Source organism: Kogia breviceps, chromosome 12, assembly GCF_026419965.1.
Source record: "Kogia breviceps isolate mKogBre1 chromosome 12, mKogBre1 haplotype 1, whole genome shotgun sequence".
NCBI classification, from domain to species: domain Eukaryota; kingdom Metazoa; phylum Chordata; class Mammalia; order Artiodactyla; family Physeteridae; genus Kogia; species Kogia breviceps.
The window spans coordinates 39,433,020-39,450,759 of record NC_081321.1 but is presented as its reverse complement, the minus strand read 5'-3'; the positions used below and the strand labels follow the sequence as shown (position 1 = coordinate 39,450,759).

At 48.9% G+C, this 17,740-nt stretch overlaps 1 protein-coding gene across 12 annotated transcripts in view; it reads left to right on the top strand.

The window, feature by feature from the left end:
- Positions 1-2,313, top strand: part of NCKAP5L (NCK associated protein 5 like) — a 30,739-nt gene extending 28,426 nt beyond the window's left edge. For 6 of the 12 annotated variants that reach the window (XM_067009253.1, XM_067009250.1, XM_059080367.2 and 3 more), the window contains 3 exons: positions 139-220; positions 571-1,097; positions 1,402-2,313. In XM_067009253.1, coding sequence (XP_066865354.1) covers positions 139-220; positions 571-1,097; positions 1,402-1,620 — 828 coding nt within the window. In that variant the 3' untranslated portion in view covers positions 1,621-2,313. Of the gene's footprint in view, positions 1-138; positions 221-570; positions 1,098-1,401 lie in introns of those variants that run through there. The other 6 variants (XM_067009254.1, XM_067009249.1, XM_067009251.1 and 3 more) reach the window with 5 other exon arrangements.
- Positions 2,314-17,740: the final 15,427 nt, after the last annotated feature.

Here is a 17,740-nt window from a genome sequence, read left to right as displayed (position 1 = left end):
GAGGAGAATGGGGAGGGGAGAGGGCCTCCTGAGGGCTGGCAGGTTGCCAGGACTCTCAGACCTATACTCCAAGGATCCTGATGGAGGGGATTAGGGTGGAGGAGGAATGGGCTCTGAGGTCTCCTGTACCCTGTACAGACAAGCAGCGAGCCGGGGAGGCGGGAAGAGATGCCCTCAGAGGACAGTCTGGCTGAGCCAGTGCCCACCTCACATTTCACAGGTCAGCAGGGTCAAGGGCCAAGGCTGGGACCTGCCCCTTACCCCCCTGCTCGCTTTACTCCTTCCTGTCACCACAGCAGGTGCCAGGCCCTATAGCATCTTGGTGCCAAGCATCAGTGGGCACTGGGGCTGCACAGGAATAAATCCCTCCCTGCCTCATAGGGGACCTGCCCTGCCCTCTTCCCCAGGACCAGGGGAGGTGGGGCAGGGCAGGCAGGGATGACTGAGTCGGTGGGGCCAGGAGGGGCCCTGACCAAGGGTGGAACCTGGGCAGGGGCAGAAAGCCAGAAGAAAGCAGAGGGGCTGAGCCGCCTGCAGCTTCACATCCCTGACTTCCCCTCCCCTCCCCAGCCTGTGGCTCTTTGACTCGAACTCTGGACAGTGGCATTGGGACCTTCCCGCCCCCAGACCATGGCAGCAGTGGGACCCCCAGTAAGAATCTTCCCAAGACCAAGCCACCACGGCTGGAGCCCCCGGCCGGGGTGCCCCCAGCTCGGCCCCCACCCCTTACCAAAGTCCCCCGCCGTGCCCACACACTGGAGCGTGAGGTGCCTGGCATAGAGGAGCTGCTGGTGAGCGGGCGGCACCCCAGCATGCCGGCCTTCCCCGCCCTGCTCACCGCTGCTCCGGGCCACCGGGGCCATCAGACCTGTCCCCACGGTGAGTGCCTGGGCAGGGGGGTGGGCCTCTCTGGGAGCTCCACCCACCACCCACCTTCCCCTTGTCCCCGGATAGAGCCTTGTGAAGACCCAGGCCCTCCTGCTCCTGTCCAGCTGGCCAAGAACTGGACCTTCCCCAACGCGAGGGCAGCCAGCGGCTCCTCTGACCCTTTCCTATGCCCACCCCGACAACTGGAGGGGCTGCCCAGGACCCCCATGGTGAGCATGGCCGAAGGGGAAAAGGGAACAGCACTGGAGGGCAGGAGGGAATGACATGGGGTGAGGTACAGCCCTGTCCGGGAGGAGGACTGTGTGGGCAGCCCCCCCACTGCCCCCCCACTGCCTTCTCACACCCCTCTTGGGGAAAGGGCTTCTCTCCCTTCCGGAACCTTGGTGGGACTGTAGGACTGCTCAGTCACGCCTCCAGCCTGCTTCCTCTGCAGCGCCCCCTTCAGGTGGGCAGAGCCTCTCAGGCGGGGAGGGGTGAGAGGAGCTTCCTCCCGAGCCTTCCCTCCTTCCCCAGGCCCTGCCCGTGGACGTGGACGGAAAGCGGAGCCTGGAGCCCAGTCACCCAGCCCCTGCGCCCCAGGGCCCAGCGTTTGGGGGTAGCCGCACCCCCAGCACATCGGACGTGGGCGAGGAAGGGAGAGTGGCCAGTGGGGGTCCCCCGGGGCTGGAGACCTCAGAGTCTCTCAGTGACTCACTCTATGACTCGCTGTCCTCCTGCGGGAGTCAGGGCTGAGCGGTTGCAGCGGGCACGCCCCGCTCTGGCGTCGGAGACCGCGGACTGGGCCGGCTTGCCTCACGCCCCGCCCCCTCTGGGCCCGTGGGGCCCCCTCCCTGAAGGGACCAAGGAGGTAGATGGACAAGAAGGTGAAGGGGGTCCCCGGCACACCCCACTGCCCGCCGCTGCTGTGGAGGAGATGACCGCTCTCAGCTCAGGGAGAGACCCCACCCTTGGTCCCTTCTCTCACCCAGAGTAAGGCTCTTCCTCTGCGGGGCTGGGGGTTCAAGGCCGCTGTGTCCCGGCCCCCAGCTCCCACTTCAGGCTGAGCCATCTTGTGGTGCTGGGCTTCCTGCCCACCAGCCGTGCCATCTCCACCCACCCTGGCAGCTCCCCTGCCTCAGAAGCCCCGTGCTGGTGGAGTTCAGGGGCGAGGGGTCAAGTTGCCTTCTCTCTGTCTGCCCTGGCCCTCCCCGCTGTCTGGATGGTGCTGCCCTCTCCTGCCTCATGTCTTTGGGGCCCATTTGTCTGTCTTTTTTTTTTTTTTTTTTTTTTTTTTAATATTAAAGCACCTGGCCCAATCTCCACCCGCCCGCGCCCCGCCCCCATCCCCGCACTGCGGTTAATTTATCCGTTGTTAAAAACGCGGCTGCTCTGCTTCCAGCCTCTGCTTCTGCCGTATCCCTAATAAAACGTGGAGGCCCCTCCCTGCCCCTGACTCAGCTCATTCTATGGGAGGACTCAGGGATGGACAGGCAGGTGGAGACTGCGTGGGCACCGGGGTGCAGGACTCCAGGGCCCTGGACTCTGCTCCCGGCTCCCTTGTGAGGCAGCTCCCTCCACCAGGGCCACTGGCTGGAGTCGCCCTAGAAGGTAACTAAGGGTTGGGGAAGTGGGGTCTGTTTAGACCTGGAACGGTGCCTGGGGGTGGGGAAATTCCCCTAGCCCAGGGCTTGGGCAGGGCAGAAGGCTGGGCTGCCCCTCAGAGAGAAGAAGATAGGGAGGGCGGCTATGGGCATGCGCTCAAACCTTGGACATACCAGGTCAGGTGGGACGTGCAGACTCTGAGCTTCAGGGGCCCAGGGGTAGACAGAGTTAAGTGTCCACAGCCTCCCGTTGTCATGAAATGAGGCGCAACTGGGCCTCCAACTTGCCGCCTTCTAGTCTCTCCACAGACTTTGGGCTTTCTTCAGAGCTTCTTGCCCCTATTTCTACCTCAGATTTCAGCCAGAAGTTCCCCTGGCTCTCAAATTCTCACTTTAGGATGGGGAGGCCAGGAATGAGGCTGTGTGGAAGGGTCTAGGCTTCTAGGAGTTGTTCCAGACTCTCCGTGTGACGTGAGAAGGCCATGGGGTGGGTGGTTGTCGCCCTCCAACCCTTGGATTTCCTGTTAGGCGTGGAGTTGGACAATGACCTGAAGGTGACCCAGGTGGCCCCAGCCCATCTCACGTTGGCCAGTCAAGTTGGGCCTAGGAAGGCCTCCTTCCGGCCCAGGCTGCAAGATGTGGGGTGACTCGTCCAGAGCACCCCCCTGCCGTTGTCTGCACTCACCGCCTCCCCATGATATACCGTCTGGAGGCCACCTGGGCATCATGCATGCTTAACACCCCTGGCCTTGTGACTGGGACTCTGGACAGTTCATCATGGAGGTAGGGGGCCCTGTACTGAATACATGGTCTTTGTTGACATCACAGGCTTGCCAAGCTGGGGTCAGGGGTGCCTGGAAAGGGAGTAGTGCTGGGCCTGTTCACAACTCGGTTATACCACTGGATGCTGTCCTGTGCTCTGACCAGCCCACAGAAGGTCAGGGGCGGGGAGGTTGTTAACACCTGCCTTTATACTAGCTCCTTCCAGCAGTGTCTCTCCAGCCCTGAATGGTCCAGAGAGCAGTGAAAGAACTCCCCGTTAAATACCTACCTACCGTATTGCCAGCCTCCTGATTCATTTCATAGATGAAGACATTGAAGCTCAAAAACATTCAATGGGGGAATTTCCTGGTGGTCCAGTGGTTAAGGCTCTGTGCTCCCAGTGCAGGGGCATGGGTTCGATACCTGGTGGGGGAACTAAGATCCTGCATGCCACATGGCGCAGCCAAAACAAACAAAAAAAACATTCAGTGGTTTTCCAAGGCTGAGAAGTGATGGAGCCTGGTGGGAGTGATTCTTTTTGGGTGTGTAACTTTGCTGTCTTCTGCCAGGACTTTAATCTCTTCCTCCCTTTTTGGCCTTGGATCACTTCTGAAGGGCAGGGCTGGAGAGCAATAGACTGGGAGTCAAGAGTCTTTCTTAGCCACTGAGTCTGGTTCCTTGGGGAAAGTTACATCCCTTCTCTGGGCCTTGGTTTTCCTTATCTATGGACGATTGGGAAATTGGACCAGACCAGCTTTCTCCTCAGCTCTCTGCTCTTCCCACCCCTCTCCCAACCTGGCCATTCTCCCTCCTGTTTCCCTTAGTTGATGTCATCATTGAGGAAGTTAACACGGCTTAGAGAAGGGTCGAGTCAGACGTCTGGATTTTCTTCAAATGTCAGGATCGCATTTTCTTCTATCTTCTGCTTCCAGGTAGCTACCCCACTGTCCCTTCTGCTTTTAGGGGCTTAAGGATGTTATTACCAAGCTGCTGATCTCTGCCTCTTGCCAGGCGGGCTCAGAGAAGTCTACATCCTTCCCTTAACTTTTTATTTCTTGGTTTCTTAAGCCCTTTATTCTGTTTGAACCTGATGGATTACCTCATTTCCTTGTTAAAACAGAATTGTTCGCCTACAGGATATTTATCCTACTTCCTTTCCGGGAAGGAGCTTGGCATGGTGGGTTCGACTCTGGACTCCACCTCCTACAAGCTGAGACCAAGGATCCGTGCATGTTTCTGTCACCAGGGTCTGCTCAGTCTGCTGCTGGGCTCTGTCCTGCAGTGTTTGCAAATGCAAGGTGGCCTCTTAGGCCCCAGGGCAACATGGGCCACCTGAGAAAAAGCTCAGTCTTTATAAAAGACTATAAAAACATTCCAGATTCCACCTTAATGAGTACCCTGTCTCTTGCAGGAAATGTCCTAAAATGTTAACTGAGGTTTTCTGTGGGTTGCCAGTAGTTTTTATTTTCTTCTTCACTCTCTTCTAGATTTTCTACAAATAGTGTTTTGCTTCCTTTATCAAAAAGTTTTTAAAGGAAACAATCATTCTCTGCAGCAAATTCTAGGTATATATCCCCTTCTATAGTCCTGGGTGAGTTATAAGTATATAAGTAATTATTTTTAAGACATATAAGTAATTTTTTTTAAGACATATGAATTTAAAGTAAGTATAGGTGAGCATTTCTTTGATCTTGGGGTAAGGAAGACCTTTTTTAAAAACCTTTTGTAATTATTAAAGACATAGATTATAAAAGTACATGTTCATGGTTTAAAAAATAATTGAGATTGAATATTCATATAAGGAAGAGGAAGAGTCTCTCATATTCCAACTCCCAGTCTTACTCCCCAGACATAACCCAAGTTGATTGGAATTCCTTTCAAATCACTTTTTTTTTTCTTTGAGAATTATGTTTTATTCGGCGGACATTCTGAGGACTTCAAGCCCAGGAGACAGTCTCTCAGATAGCCCTAAGGGACAGCTCCCTCAAATTGCTTTTTAAGTGCACACTCACGCAAACACACAGAGCATGTTTATGTTGACCTTTTATTAGACAATGAGATTATTCTATAATTACTGATCTGCTTCTTTTAGCACTTATTAATGTATCTTGGAGATCTTTCCAAAGCCCATGAATATCCATTATCCTACACGGTCTTCCATTGTATGGGTGTGCAATGTTTATGTGTTTTCCCATGACAAACAATGCTGCAGTGAACGTTGCGTATGTGTCTTTGGCCACTCTTGTGTATTTCCATAAGATAAATTCCTATAAGTGGAATTGCCGCATTATAGAGTCTGTTTAATTTTTAAACTTTTATAGGCATTAACAAATTGCGCTTCGTCAACAATGTATAAGTGAGACTATCTTCTACATCACTGAGTAGTATCAAACTTTTTATTCTTAGCCAATTTGGTAGGATTTAGTGATCATGTCTTGGAGTCTTGGAGCCCAGTGTAGGGACTTTGGCTTTTACTCAGAGTGAAATGGGGAGCAATTGGAGGGTGATGAGAATAAACCGTAGAGAGCAAGTATGGAAGCAGACCAGTAAGAAAGCCTCTTGGGCAATTCCAGTGAGAGATGGTGGCCTGTTCCAGGGCAGAGGCACTATAAACAACAAGATTTGCTAATGTAATTGATGTGGGGAAGAGAGGAGAGTCAAGGATAACTCTGACATACAGATGGCCAATAGGCACGTGAAAAGATGCTCAAGATCCCTAATTATTAGAGAAATGCAAATCAAAACGACATTGAGGGGGGCTTCCCTGGTGGCACGGTGGTTAAGAATCTGCCTGCCAATGCAGGAGACATGGGTTTGAGCCCTGGTCCGGGAAGATGCCACATGCTGCAGAGCAACGAAGAGTAGCCCCCGGCTCGCCACAACTGTAGAAAGCCTGCTCACAGCAATGAAGACCCAAAACAGCCAAAAATAAATGAATAAATAAATATATATTTTTTTAAAAAAGGATAACTCTAAGGTTTTTGGAGCAATTGGTAGGAAGAAGTTGCCATTAACTGATATGGAAAAGACTGTGGATAGAGCAGACTTGAGGGAGGGAAGATCAGGAGTTAAGTACTGGATGTGTTAAGTTTGAGATGTCTATTGGACAATATCCAATGGAAAATGTGGAGTAAGCAGTGGGTTATAGAAGTCTAGAGTTCAGAAAAGAAGCCCGGGCTGGAGATATAAATTGGTAAGTCATCAGCATATGGATGTTATTTAAAACCAGGGGACTGTATGAGATCACCAAGAGAGTCAGAAGAGGAAAGGTCTGAGTCCTAAGCCCTGGGATACTCCATCTCTTTAGAGGTCAGAGGAAATGAAGCAGAAACAGCACAGAACATAGTGGGAAGGTACTTTGAAACTATGTAAATATTTCACTTTCATCAAACTTTCTATTTATGCACTTATTTATATCAGTATGGACTCATGGTGTCCTATTTTATTCAATGGTTTATAATGCATTACTACCATTATTTACTTTGCTGCTCAAATTGTCCATGGATTTGGCCAGTAGGATCCCTTTAAAACTAGCTTTTGTTTTGTTTTGTCTTTTGACAAATCTCCTTCATTCTTTTTGAATACATTCTGGTGTAACATGTTCAAGATTCATCTTCCCAAACCCAGCCCTGAAATCAGCCATTTTTTCAAAGAGCCCTGGTTTCTTTGAGTGGGGAACAATCTCTAGAAACCAAGATCTGGGGGCTGGGTGTGCTCATTATTATGGGGGAGTTGCTGTTCCCAGGCTCTAAGAGAGGGTTTCTTAAAGATAGAAGTTAAAGCATTTTCTTATACTTATGGGGATGACAAAATAGAGAAAATTTGATGTTGCAGGAGAGAAAAGAGGAAATTGTTGGGCTTCAGTGCACAAGTGGACTTAAGCAGTATCCACTGGTACAGGAAGGCAGGTAGGTGAGTGTATGTGGTGGTGTCGACTTTTAGAAAAACTTTATTTATTTATTATTTTTTGGCTGCGTTGGGTCTTCGTTGCTGCGCGCGGGCTTTCTCTAGTTGCGGCGAGTGGGGGCTACTCTTCGTTGCGGTGCGCATGCTTCTCATTGCAGTGGCTTCCCTTGTTGCGGAGCACCGGCTTTAGGCACGCAGGCTTCAGTAGCTGTGGCGCATGGGCTCAGTAGTTGCAGCGCACGGGCTTAGTTGCTCCACAGCAAGTGGAATCTTCCAGGACCAGAGCTCGAACCCATGTCCCCTGCATTGGCAGGTGGATTCTTAGCCACTGCGCCACCAGGGAAGTACCAGAAGAACTTTTCTGATTGCTTTTATTTTCTCAAGGCAATAATCACGGTCATTGGCCAAGAGGAAGGATGGGAGAAAGAGTTGTTGGAGGTTTGAGAAGAGAGGAGATAGAATGAATAGTCATCTAGGAGCTCAAAAGTTAGTGAATAGGGGCTTCCCTATTCACTAACAACACAGCCAGCCAATAAATAAATAAATAAATAAACAAATAAGTAAATTAATTTTTTTTTAAAAGTTAGTGAATAGGCTAGAGAATGTAGTAGGATTACCAGGCAGCATGAAGGGTCCACTTTAGGTGATTAGGAATTAAAAGTGAGACTTACTAATATGAATGTGTTGGGGGGTTTTCTCCTGCCATATTAGGTACAGAATAGGGAGCAAGTTGGATTAGCCAGGGCTGCTAATTTGCCAAATAAGAGCAACAAAGAGAGAGAGGCAAGGGAATCGAAGATACATGCATGGAAGCGATTCTATTAACTGGTTGTGGGCTTTAACACTGGTTAAAGAGGGAAGAGAGAGCAATAAAGGAGAGAGGCATGAAGGGAGGTAGAATCAGTAGATTGAAGATCCTGGTGGAATCAAAAGACTTTTGGAGATAAAGTACTGGGGGGAATGAGTTGGAAAGATGTTGGGAAGAAAAGAGGTGTGGGATGCATGAAACTGAGATTATGGGAGAATGGGAGATGTTATGGGTTGAATTGTCCCTCCCTCCTTAAAAAGTATTGAAGTCGGGCTTCCCTGGTGGCGCAGTGGTTGAGAGTCCGCCTGCCAATGCAGGGGACGCGGGTTCGTGCCCCGGTCTGGGAGGATCCCACATGCTGCGGAGCGGCTGGGCCCGTGAGCCGTGGCCGCTGAGCCTGCGCGTCCGGAGCTTGTGCTCCTCAAAGGGAGAGGCCACAACAGTGAGAGGCCCGCGTACCGCAAAAAAAAAAAAAAAAAAAAAAAAAAAAAAAGTATTGAAGTCCTAAACCCCAGTACCTTGGGAAATAACCTTACAGAAGTAATCAAGTTAAAATGAGGTCATTTGGGTGGGTCCTAATCCAAAATGACTGATGTCCTTATAAAAAGTGGAAAATTGGACACAGGGAGAATGCCACATGAACATGACGGCAGAGATCAGGGTGATGCATCTGCAAGCCAAGGAATGCCAGTGATTGCCAGCAAACCACCAGAAGCTAGGGGAGAGGTCTGAGAGGAACAGATTCTCCTTCCACAACCCTCAGAAGGAAGCAACCCTGCTAACATCTTGATCCGATTTCTAGCCTCCAGAACTGTGAGCAAGTTAATTTCTGTTTTTTGAGCAACCCAGTCTGTGACACATTGTTACGGAAGCCCTGGGACACTACTACAGAAGGGTTGCAGTTATGGGTAATGAGAAGGACCAGGGGATGACCATGGGAGTGAGTGGCTCAGATAGGGTAGAGGGCAAGGTCATTGGAAAAGAGGTCATGGAATGCAGAGGCCAAGGTATTGGGAGGATTACCTCTGTAGATATTGAGAGCTCTCAGAATTAGGACAGAATTAGCATCAGAGGGGGTGACAGTGAGGCAGGAGCCAAAACCTCAAGAAAGAAGAGGAAGTAACCCAGAGATTGATAGACAAGTGGAAAAGGGGGCACGGTGGGTGGAATAGTCCATTGACATGCGATTCAAAGCTGAGGGACTTTAGGGAAGAAGAACAGTCTGAAAGTGCTAAGTAGTACAGGGGGTCCCTACACACCCTCTGGCCTCATGGCACAGGGGCTGAGGGGGAGAAAGCAGTGCCCACTTGAGAGGTCTGCAGGGAGGACATCCTCAGGGAGAGCCAGGAGGTCAAAGGGAATATTCGAACAGGCTGTGTCCATGAAAAGTTTGCTGATGAAGAGCCATGAGCTTGAGAGGGCCCAGTGGAAGGGTTTCAGGAGACGGGAACAGAGCAGGGAATGTGCAGGTCTGTGAGGATCAGAGTGTGGGAGACAAAGGGTCACATCCCACATCAAGAGGATAGACTACAAAGCATGGTGGCATGTTTATCAAGTTACCACAGAGGGACTCTTTTTTCACTGTAACCTTTTATACCTTTTGAATTTCATACCATGTGCATGGGGAAAGTGGTAACGATGTGGAATGGTCACTGCAGACAGAGGAGAGGGACCAGGGTAAGGACAAGTCAAGGATTTTTCAAAGGAGGCTGGATCCCAATGGAGGTTGAGAAGCAGAAATGTCCAGTGGCACAATCTGCAGGAAAGTGGGATTTTTGTGGTTCCTGTTTCTTCTCTTAGCAGGGTGCAGAGGCCTGGTTCTAGGACTAGAAAAGGAAGATTGGGGGCTTTGTGCAAGGATGGGCTTTGTTGAGGTGGCTGGTGATGTCATCCAGCATAGGCTCCAGCTTGAGCAATAATAGTAACATACAAGAGCAAACACATACACAGCATTTACAGTGTGCCAGGCACTGTTCTAAGTGCTCACACATATTCAGTTCATCCTCACCACAACCTTTTTAGGTAGGTATTATTTTTATCCCCATTTTTTTCTTTTTTTAATTTAATTTATTTATTTATTTTGGGCTGTGTTGGGTCTTCGTTGCTGTGCGCGGGCTTTCTCTAGTTGCGGCGAGCGGGGGGCCACTCTTCATCGCGGTGCACGGGCCTCTCACTGTCGTGGCCTCTCTTGTTGCGGAGCACAGGCTCCAGATGTGCAGGCTCGGTAGCTGTGGCTCACGGGCCTAGCCGCTCCGCGGCATGTGGGATCTTCCCAGACCAGGGCTCGAACCCCTGTCCCTTGCATTGGCAGGCAGATTCTCAACCACTGCGCCACCAGTGAAGCCCTATCCCCATTTTAATATGAGAGTGAGGCTCAGAGAGCTTACGTAAGCTGCCCAAGGTCAAAGCTTGTCTGTGGAAGACCTGTGATTCAAACCCAGGCAGTCCAGCTCCAGAGTCTGCATTAAACAAAGACAGAGGTGATGCCTGAGGGGCCTTGAAAGGAGCAGGATAAAGTGGAGGGGTTAAGGGGCAGGACTGGAGTTTCAATGCACCCAGAATGCAAGGGAGAGAGCATGCGAGAGCTGGGACGATGTGGGCTCTGGGCTGATAGTGGGAGAGTAGACTTGGCTAGCTGAAATGAGCCAGAAGTGAAAGACCTGGGAGGGATGAAGGATCGAGGAACCGGGGAGTGGGTGGTGGAGGACCATCCACAGGAGCACAGTTGAACATAGGTCTCTGATAAGTGCCGCGGATGATTCCTGCGGGAGAGGGAGTGGGCAGGGAAGAGTCTGAGCGGAGGGCAGCTGGGACCTAAGGTGGCAGAAGCCACCAGAAAATCGGGTTTCCGTCGTTAACTTGTAGGGTAGCTAACAGGGTAGCACTGGGGGCCTTCTCTAAGGCAGAAGCAATCCAAGGAGTTATTTTAAAGCCTCAAATTCAAGTATGCCGCCTATGTTCTTTGTTTGAGCTTCTTCAACTTGAAAGAAAAAATCATTTCCTACGGAACAGTCGGAAAATACATGGCCACCAGGTGGCGCAATAGCGGCAGCGCCCATCTAAGAGGTTTGCAGGCCTGAAGTGCCACTCTGTGGCGAGAAGACGAGATGCAGGGTGCCCTCCCTTCACCACTGGTGACCATCACACCGCATCCTGGCTACTCTCTCCCCACACCCAATACACGCGTTGCACAAAGTACAGAGAACGTGAATATGTGGACTTGGACGGAGATAAACTGTCCCTGTCAGAGTCTGTTTCACCTGGAACCTCCCTTGCCAGTTCAGCCCCAGCTGGACCTCAGGGTGGGCACTTTTCCCACAGCCAGTCCCAAGGCAGGCAGCGTTGGCAAGGGAGCAGAAGGGACTCTGGGCCTGGTTTGCCTCTCTCTTCCTGCCTCTTCTGAAGTCAGGACGCTCTGCAGGGGCCCTTCCGCCCCATGCCGGGCCTCCCCTTTCATTCCTTCATTTCCTCATGCACCCACACTGTTGTTCACACAAGGAACATTCATTGGGCACCTAGTAGGTGTGAACACTGAGCTGACTAATCCAGGGACCCAGGGGTAAATGTGGCATGTCCCAGCCCTTGGAATTCACAGTTGTAGTGGGTGATGCCAGTCACTGGGTGATGGATCGTAGGAGAGCGTGGGTAGTGCTCTGATGGAGGGTGCCCGGATGCTGTGGAGGCCCCAGAAGGGGCTAAAACCCAGTCTTGGGGGCTCAGAGAAGGCTTCCTAGATGAGGTGGTATCAAAACTAAGAACTGCAGGGTGGGTATGATGAGTCAGGCCAAGTGGGTGTGGGTGAGAGTTCTAGGCAGAAAAATAAAAATACCAAGGCCTAGCGGTGAGGGATCACATGGAACATTCTAGCACAAATATGAGTTTATTATGGCTGGAGGACTAAAAGATAAGAGGACAGAGGTAAGCAGGAGACTTGAATGTATGATGGGAAGTTTGGACTTTATCCTGACAGCAAAAATGAGTCATTGAAAAGTTCAGTGCTCGCCGTCAGAAAGATTCGTCTAGAAATAGTGTGCAGAGGGCACGGGAGAGACCCAAGGCTGGGGAATGGGAGGCCGGTGAGGAGGCTGGAGCAATATTCCAGGCAAGATTCAGTAGGGCCTGCACCTAGGCAGCAGGAGTTGGGTTTGAGGGTAGTGCACAGATTTAAAAGATTTCCGTATGCTCCTTAAATGGTGAGGTTCCTGGAGTTCCACGAAGCTCACTCAATCTTCATAAAATAATGCCTTTGAGATGCACCTGAGTTGTATGTATCTATAGCTTTTCCTTTTTATTGCAGAGTAGCATTCCATCCCTACTCTGCATGTATTTACATGCATGTATTACTGTTAGTTTGTACATTCCCCTGTTGAAGGATGTTTGGATCGTTTCCAGTTTTTGGCTATCACAAATAAAGCTTTTCTGAACATTCTGTCCAGATTTTTGCGTGGATACAAATTTTTATTTCTCTAGGATAAATACCCAGTAGTGCAATTGCTACGTTGTATGGTTAATACATGTTTAATTTTATAAGAAACTGTCAATTGTTTTCCAGAGGATGTACCATTTTACCTCACCACTTAGCAGTGTGAGGGATCCAGTTGCTCCACATTCTCATCAGTACTTGGTTTTATCACAATTAACAAAAAAAATTTTAGCCATTCTCATCAGTGTATAGTGGTATTTCATGGTTGACTTCATTTGCATTTGCCTAATACCTAATGAGGTTTAAGAGCTTTTCATGTGCTTATTTGCTATTTGTGTATCTTTTTTGGTGAAGTGTCTGTTCAAGGAGCTGACTCGTTTGTATGGGTTTAAAATGTGTCAAATCATCCACATGTCTATCCCTGACTTCTCCCCTGAGCTTCAGATTTATATGCAAAGGCCTCCTGGCACCTTTGTGGAAATCCCTGATGGTGGCCTTCTCAGCATGTTCAAAACCAGAAGTGCCGTCTCATCCCCAGTCCTGGGCTTCCCCAATGGAAGAGCTAACGCTTGGAGGATTTACTATGTGCCAAACACCGTACTAAGTGCTTTCTTTACATGTTTTAATTAACTTAATCCTCACAATCATCCTATGAGGTAAGTCTGTTTTTACCTCCACTTTACACATGGGAAAATGGGACACAGAAAGGCTGACTGACTCTCCCAAGTTTGCAGAGCTGGCAAGTGGCTGGTAGGACCATCCAGACTCCTGAGAGTTACCCTAGATTCTTCTCTCTCTCCTCTCTGCAACTACTCATTCACTAAAGCCTGGACATTTCACCTCCTGAATATTTCATTTCATTGTCCACCTTCCTATCCTTATAACTACTGCTCTATTTCAGACCATCTTTTCTCTTGCCTGGACCATTGCTAAGTACCTTTTCCTTTTAACTTTCTATTATAGAAAATTTCAACTGAACAAAAAAGTAAAATAGTACAGCGAATATGTCCATTGCCCAGCTACGACCAATATAAATTCATGACCATTCACTTCACCTATACCCTCCACTCCCTGCTGCCACCCTACCTCATTATTTATTTATTTATTTATGGCTGTGTTGGGTCTTCATTGCTGCACGCAGGCGAGCAGGCGCTACTCTTTGTTGCGGTGCACGGGCTTCTCATTGCAGTGTCTTCTCTTTTTGCGGAGACCAGGCTCTAGGTGCGCGGGCTTCAGCAGTTGCGGCACGAGGCCTCAGTAGTTGTGGCGCATGGGCTTAGTTGCTCCACAGCATGTGGGATCTTCCGGGACCAGGGCTCGAACCCGTGTCCCCTGCATTGGCAGGCGGATTCTTAACCACTGTGCCACCAGGGAAGTCCCTAACTGCGTTATTTTGAAGCGAATCTCAGACAGCATATTAATACATCTATAGATATTTCAGCATGCACCTCTAAAAGATAACTTTTAAAGAACATCATCACGATTACATGATAAGCAGTATTAATTATATTATATACTTAGCAATACTTTAAATCCTCAACTATCTAGTCCGTGTTGGTATTAGTTATCTATTGCTGTGTAACTTAGTGGTTTAAAATAACAATAAACATTTATTGTCACTCAGTTTCTGTGGGTCAGGAATTCAGGAGCAGCTTAGCTAGTTCCAGCTCAGTGTCTCCTGCAGTCCCTTGAAAGCTTGACAGTTCCTGGAGGATCTGCTTTCCAGGTGGCTCAATCACACTGGCTGGCAATCCAGTGCTGGCTGTGGCTTGGGTCCTCTCTGCAAGCACTCTCAACCGGGCAGCTTGAATGGCCTCAGAACCCATGCCTGGTTTCCCTCAGAGCAAGTGCACCAGAAAGCCAAGGAGGAAGCTGCAATGCCCCTTATGACCAAGCTTCATAAATCACACACACAGTTCTGCAGTATCCGTCCCATTGTATGTACCAGCCTGCTTCCACGTAGAGGGTATGAATACCAGGAGGCCAGGATTTTTGAGGGGTGGGTGGGCATCCTGGAGAATGGTTACCACAGGTTCAAATTGCCCCAGTTCTCCCTCTCTCTCATTCACAGTTGGTTTATTTGAATCAGGATCCAATTCCGGTTTACACATTGCATTTTCTTGATATGGCTCGTAAGTCTTAACCTCTAGGTTCCTTTCCATTGTGTTTTTGGTTTTTTTTTTCGTTCTTCCTTCTTCGCCTTTTCTTTTTCTTAAAAAAGAATCTAGGTTGTTTGTCCTGTTTTACTAGATTTTGCTGCTTGCATCCCCATTATGTCATTTAACATAGTCCTCTGACCCATCTTCCCTGTAAACTGGTACTTGATCTAGAATGTAATATGCCTGAGATTCAACTTTTTTTTTGGAAGTGTTGCTTACTTCCATCAGGAGGCACATGTCAGGTTGTCTTAATATGATGTTGGTGGCTATTGATCATCATCTCCTAGCTTCATTATTTCGTCAGAGGTTTTAAAATAGTGATACTAATCCTATAATTCCTTCATGTAATAGCTGGAGTACTTCTCTAGAGAGAAACTTTTACTTACTTTTTGATTACCCTGAAGTACAGTTCATACAGAAAAGGATAAATGCTGCTGTTTATTGAGGAAGTGACTGGTTTCTAGCATCCACCAAAGCTGACCAATATTTTTAAAATATCATGAACTTTTGAGTTTATTGATGCTCAAATTATCCCAGAGGCCAGGAGGAGCCTCTTTAGATTAGGCCCTGAGTCCTTTTGAATGATACTACAGTAGTCATCTTTGACAGCTCCTTTGCTTTCTGGCATAACATCATGTTCCAGGTTCATCTTGTACATTTCCTGGGCCATTTCTCCAAGGAGCTCTGCTTCCTTTTAGTGAGACAGGAGAGAGACCACATCTGGGCATTAGTGTCTAATTGCATTTCAACTAGCCCCCTTCCCCCAGTCTACTCTCTAGTCACCTGAGATGTGAGGACATAAATCTGACCATTCCCTTGCTCAAGAAGCCCTTCAATGCTCTCTGCTGCCGTCAAGACAAGGCCAGATCCTTAGCACCAAACGGCAGACCCTCAGTTATTGTTTACCCCCTCCTCCTCATTTCCTACTGGTCCTCTCCGTAAAATTTACAACCCAGCAAATTGTATTCCCAGCACTGCCCATGCTGAATCACGCTCCTGTGCCTTTTCTCATACTAATCCCTTGACCTGAAAACACCCACTCCTACCATTGCCTTTCTAACCTCATCCCTTGTCTCACTTGACTCAATCTTGGAGATTTCACCTTAGTTCAGGTTATCATCTCCAACACACTTTTCCCTGAACCAGGAGCAGGGCTGTCTCTGTTGTCCATGGCCCTGTGTTTACCTGTAAGAACTTAATGTCTGCACGTGGCTCTCCTGCACTGCTCCGCCAAGACGACTGAAAAGCAGTAACTATATCCACCTCTAGCCCCAGCATGGAGCACATTACCTGGCACCAAGTGGACGCCCCGATCTGATCCCTGCTCCACAGAACAGACCATCTATTCTCTCAGCACAGACATCCTTCCACTGCTGCTGCCCACCGATGCCTCGCCCCCTCTAGCTCAGCCTGCAGGCCAGCTAGGCGTGACACGAGCTGTGTGTTCACCTCTTCTATTTAACTTGTGACTGGTGGGCTGGCTGGGAGAAGACTAAAAGGGAGCTCACTGCCCTGCTCTGGTTACAAAGATTGAGGGTGCGAACGAAGAGAGTACCTGAATCACCTCACATTTCCTGCTCCACCTCAGCTGGGGCCTCAGCCAGGAGTCAGAGTGACAGGAAGCTGTTTACAATGAGGGTGACAACCAGAGGGAAAGCGTGACAAAATGGAGTAACCTGACTGTAATGCAAATTTTGGTTTATAATCACATATATAAACTCTATGAGGACAAGGATTTTTATATTTTCACTGATTTCTACCGTCGAGAATAGAGCTGGGCCCAGTAGGTGACCACAGATATTGCAGACCACGATACTTGCAAAATGAGTGAATTGTCATGCTTTTTCCATTATGCATCCGCAAATGTCAAAGCTTGGCTATATATTGGAACCAACTACACGTGCCGCTACCATGAACCCCCTATGATAAAGGATGGGTAGGAGGAGGACCAGAAAAAGGCCTGGGCTGTGTATGGAACAGAGAATATCCCCAACATCTGTGGCAAGCTGGGGCTACAGACTGAGAGGCCCAAGTGGGGGTTCTGGGGGGGGGGTCTCTTTATTTCTATTCATACCTAGAGCAAACTTAATCCTGTCCTACTCCCAGCCCCAAGAACAAGAAGTCAGACAGCACCCCAAACCTCCTGTTCAGCTGTGGCCTTGAATTTCACACACATTTACACAAGGAAAGGTTAAGGAATTTTATTTTTTACAAATTAAGACTATGTAGATTCCATATATTTCTGAATCAAAAACACCTTTGTCTTCACAGTATGAGTTAGAGAATGCAGCCTGAGCTGAAAACCAAGGAACTAGAAAAGAAAGTGATAATTACAGTGATTACTGTGTTAAAAACCTGTTAGGCATATTCTTTAGAAGTAGATTTTTTATATCTTGTCATTCTTGGCACTGTTTCTAAAGAAAAACTCCTTCATCCCAAGCAAAAAAAGCACAAGAGGTGGAGTTTGGCTTCAGGAGATGTAACTCAGATTCTCAGGCCTAGCAGAGAATCAACAAATGTATGGAGAGTTGCTACTGGGGGCTGAATGGGAAGGAAATCCCTTTTAGTAAATTCTCAAGCCACAGGCTGGAGACAGCAGCTAAATCAGAGGGCAGCATCCTCTGCAGAAGCGAGCCATTCCGAGCGGCACGCCCCTCCAGGAATCACACAGCCTGGGAACAAAACTGTTTCATGGGATGGCACAGTGATGCGGTGCGCTGTGAACCAGTAGCCACTGGGTCAAACTGTGTACTGGTTGTGAACAGGGAAAGCCAAAAATGGTGTCCTACTAGCAATGAGTTTTCGATGGCTCAGTTCCCCTTACGTTGAAGCCCTGTGAGTAGCCAGAGCCACAAATGCCCCCAAGGCTGCCTGACCTTCTGTGCCAGCTGGCTGTGGCAGCTCACAGGGAAGGAGCTGGTGACCCCATTAGTACTTCGCCCCCTACACTTGCAAACACAGAGCTGTAGGAAAGCAGAAGTCTTGCAGGTTTGGTCGCCCAGCCCCTGCCTAAAGAAGGCTGCAGATTTCTAGAAACAGGTGAACAGACCAAAACCTGAAGTGCCATCCGTAAAATGGACATTTATCTATTGCCCCAAATTCTCTGCCTGACACTACCTATTAGTGCCCAAGATAAGACAAAAACGCACCTAAGGACTGTTATGAATGCTACCTCCCAAGCCATCACGGCCCATGCCACTGGTGTGAACAAAGA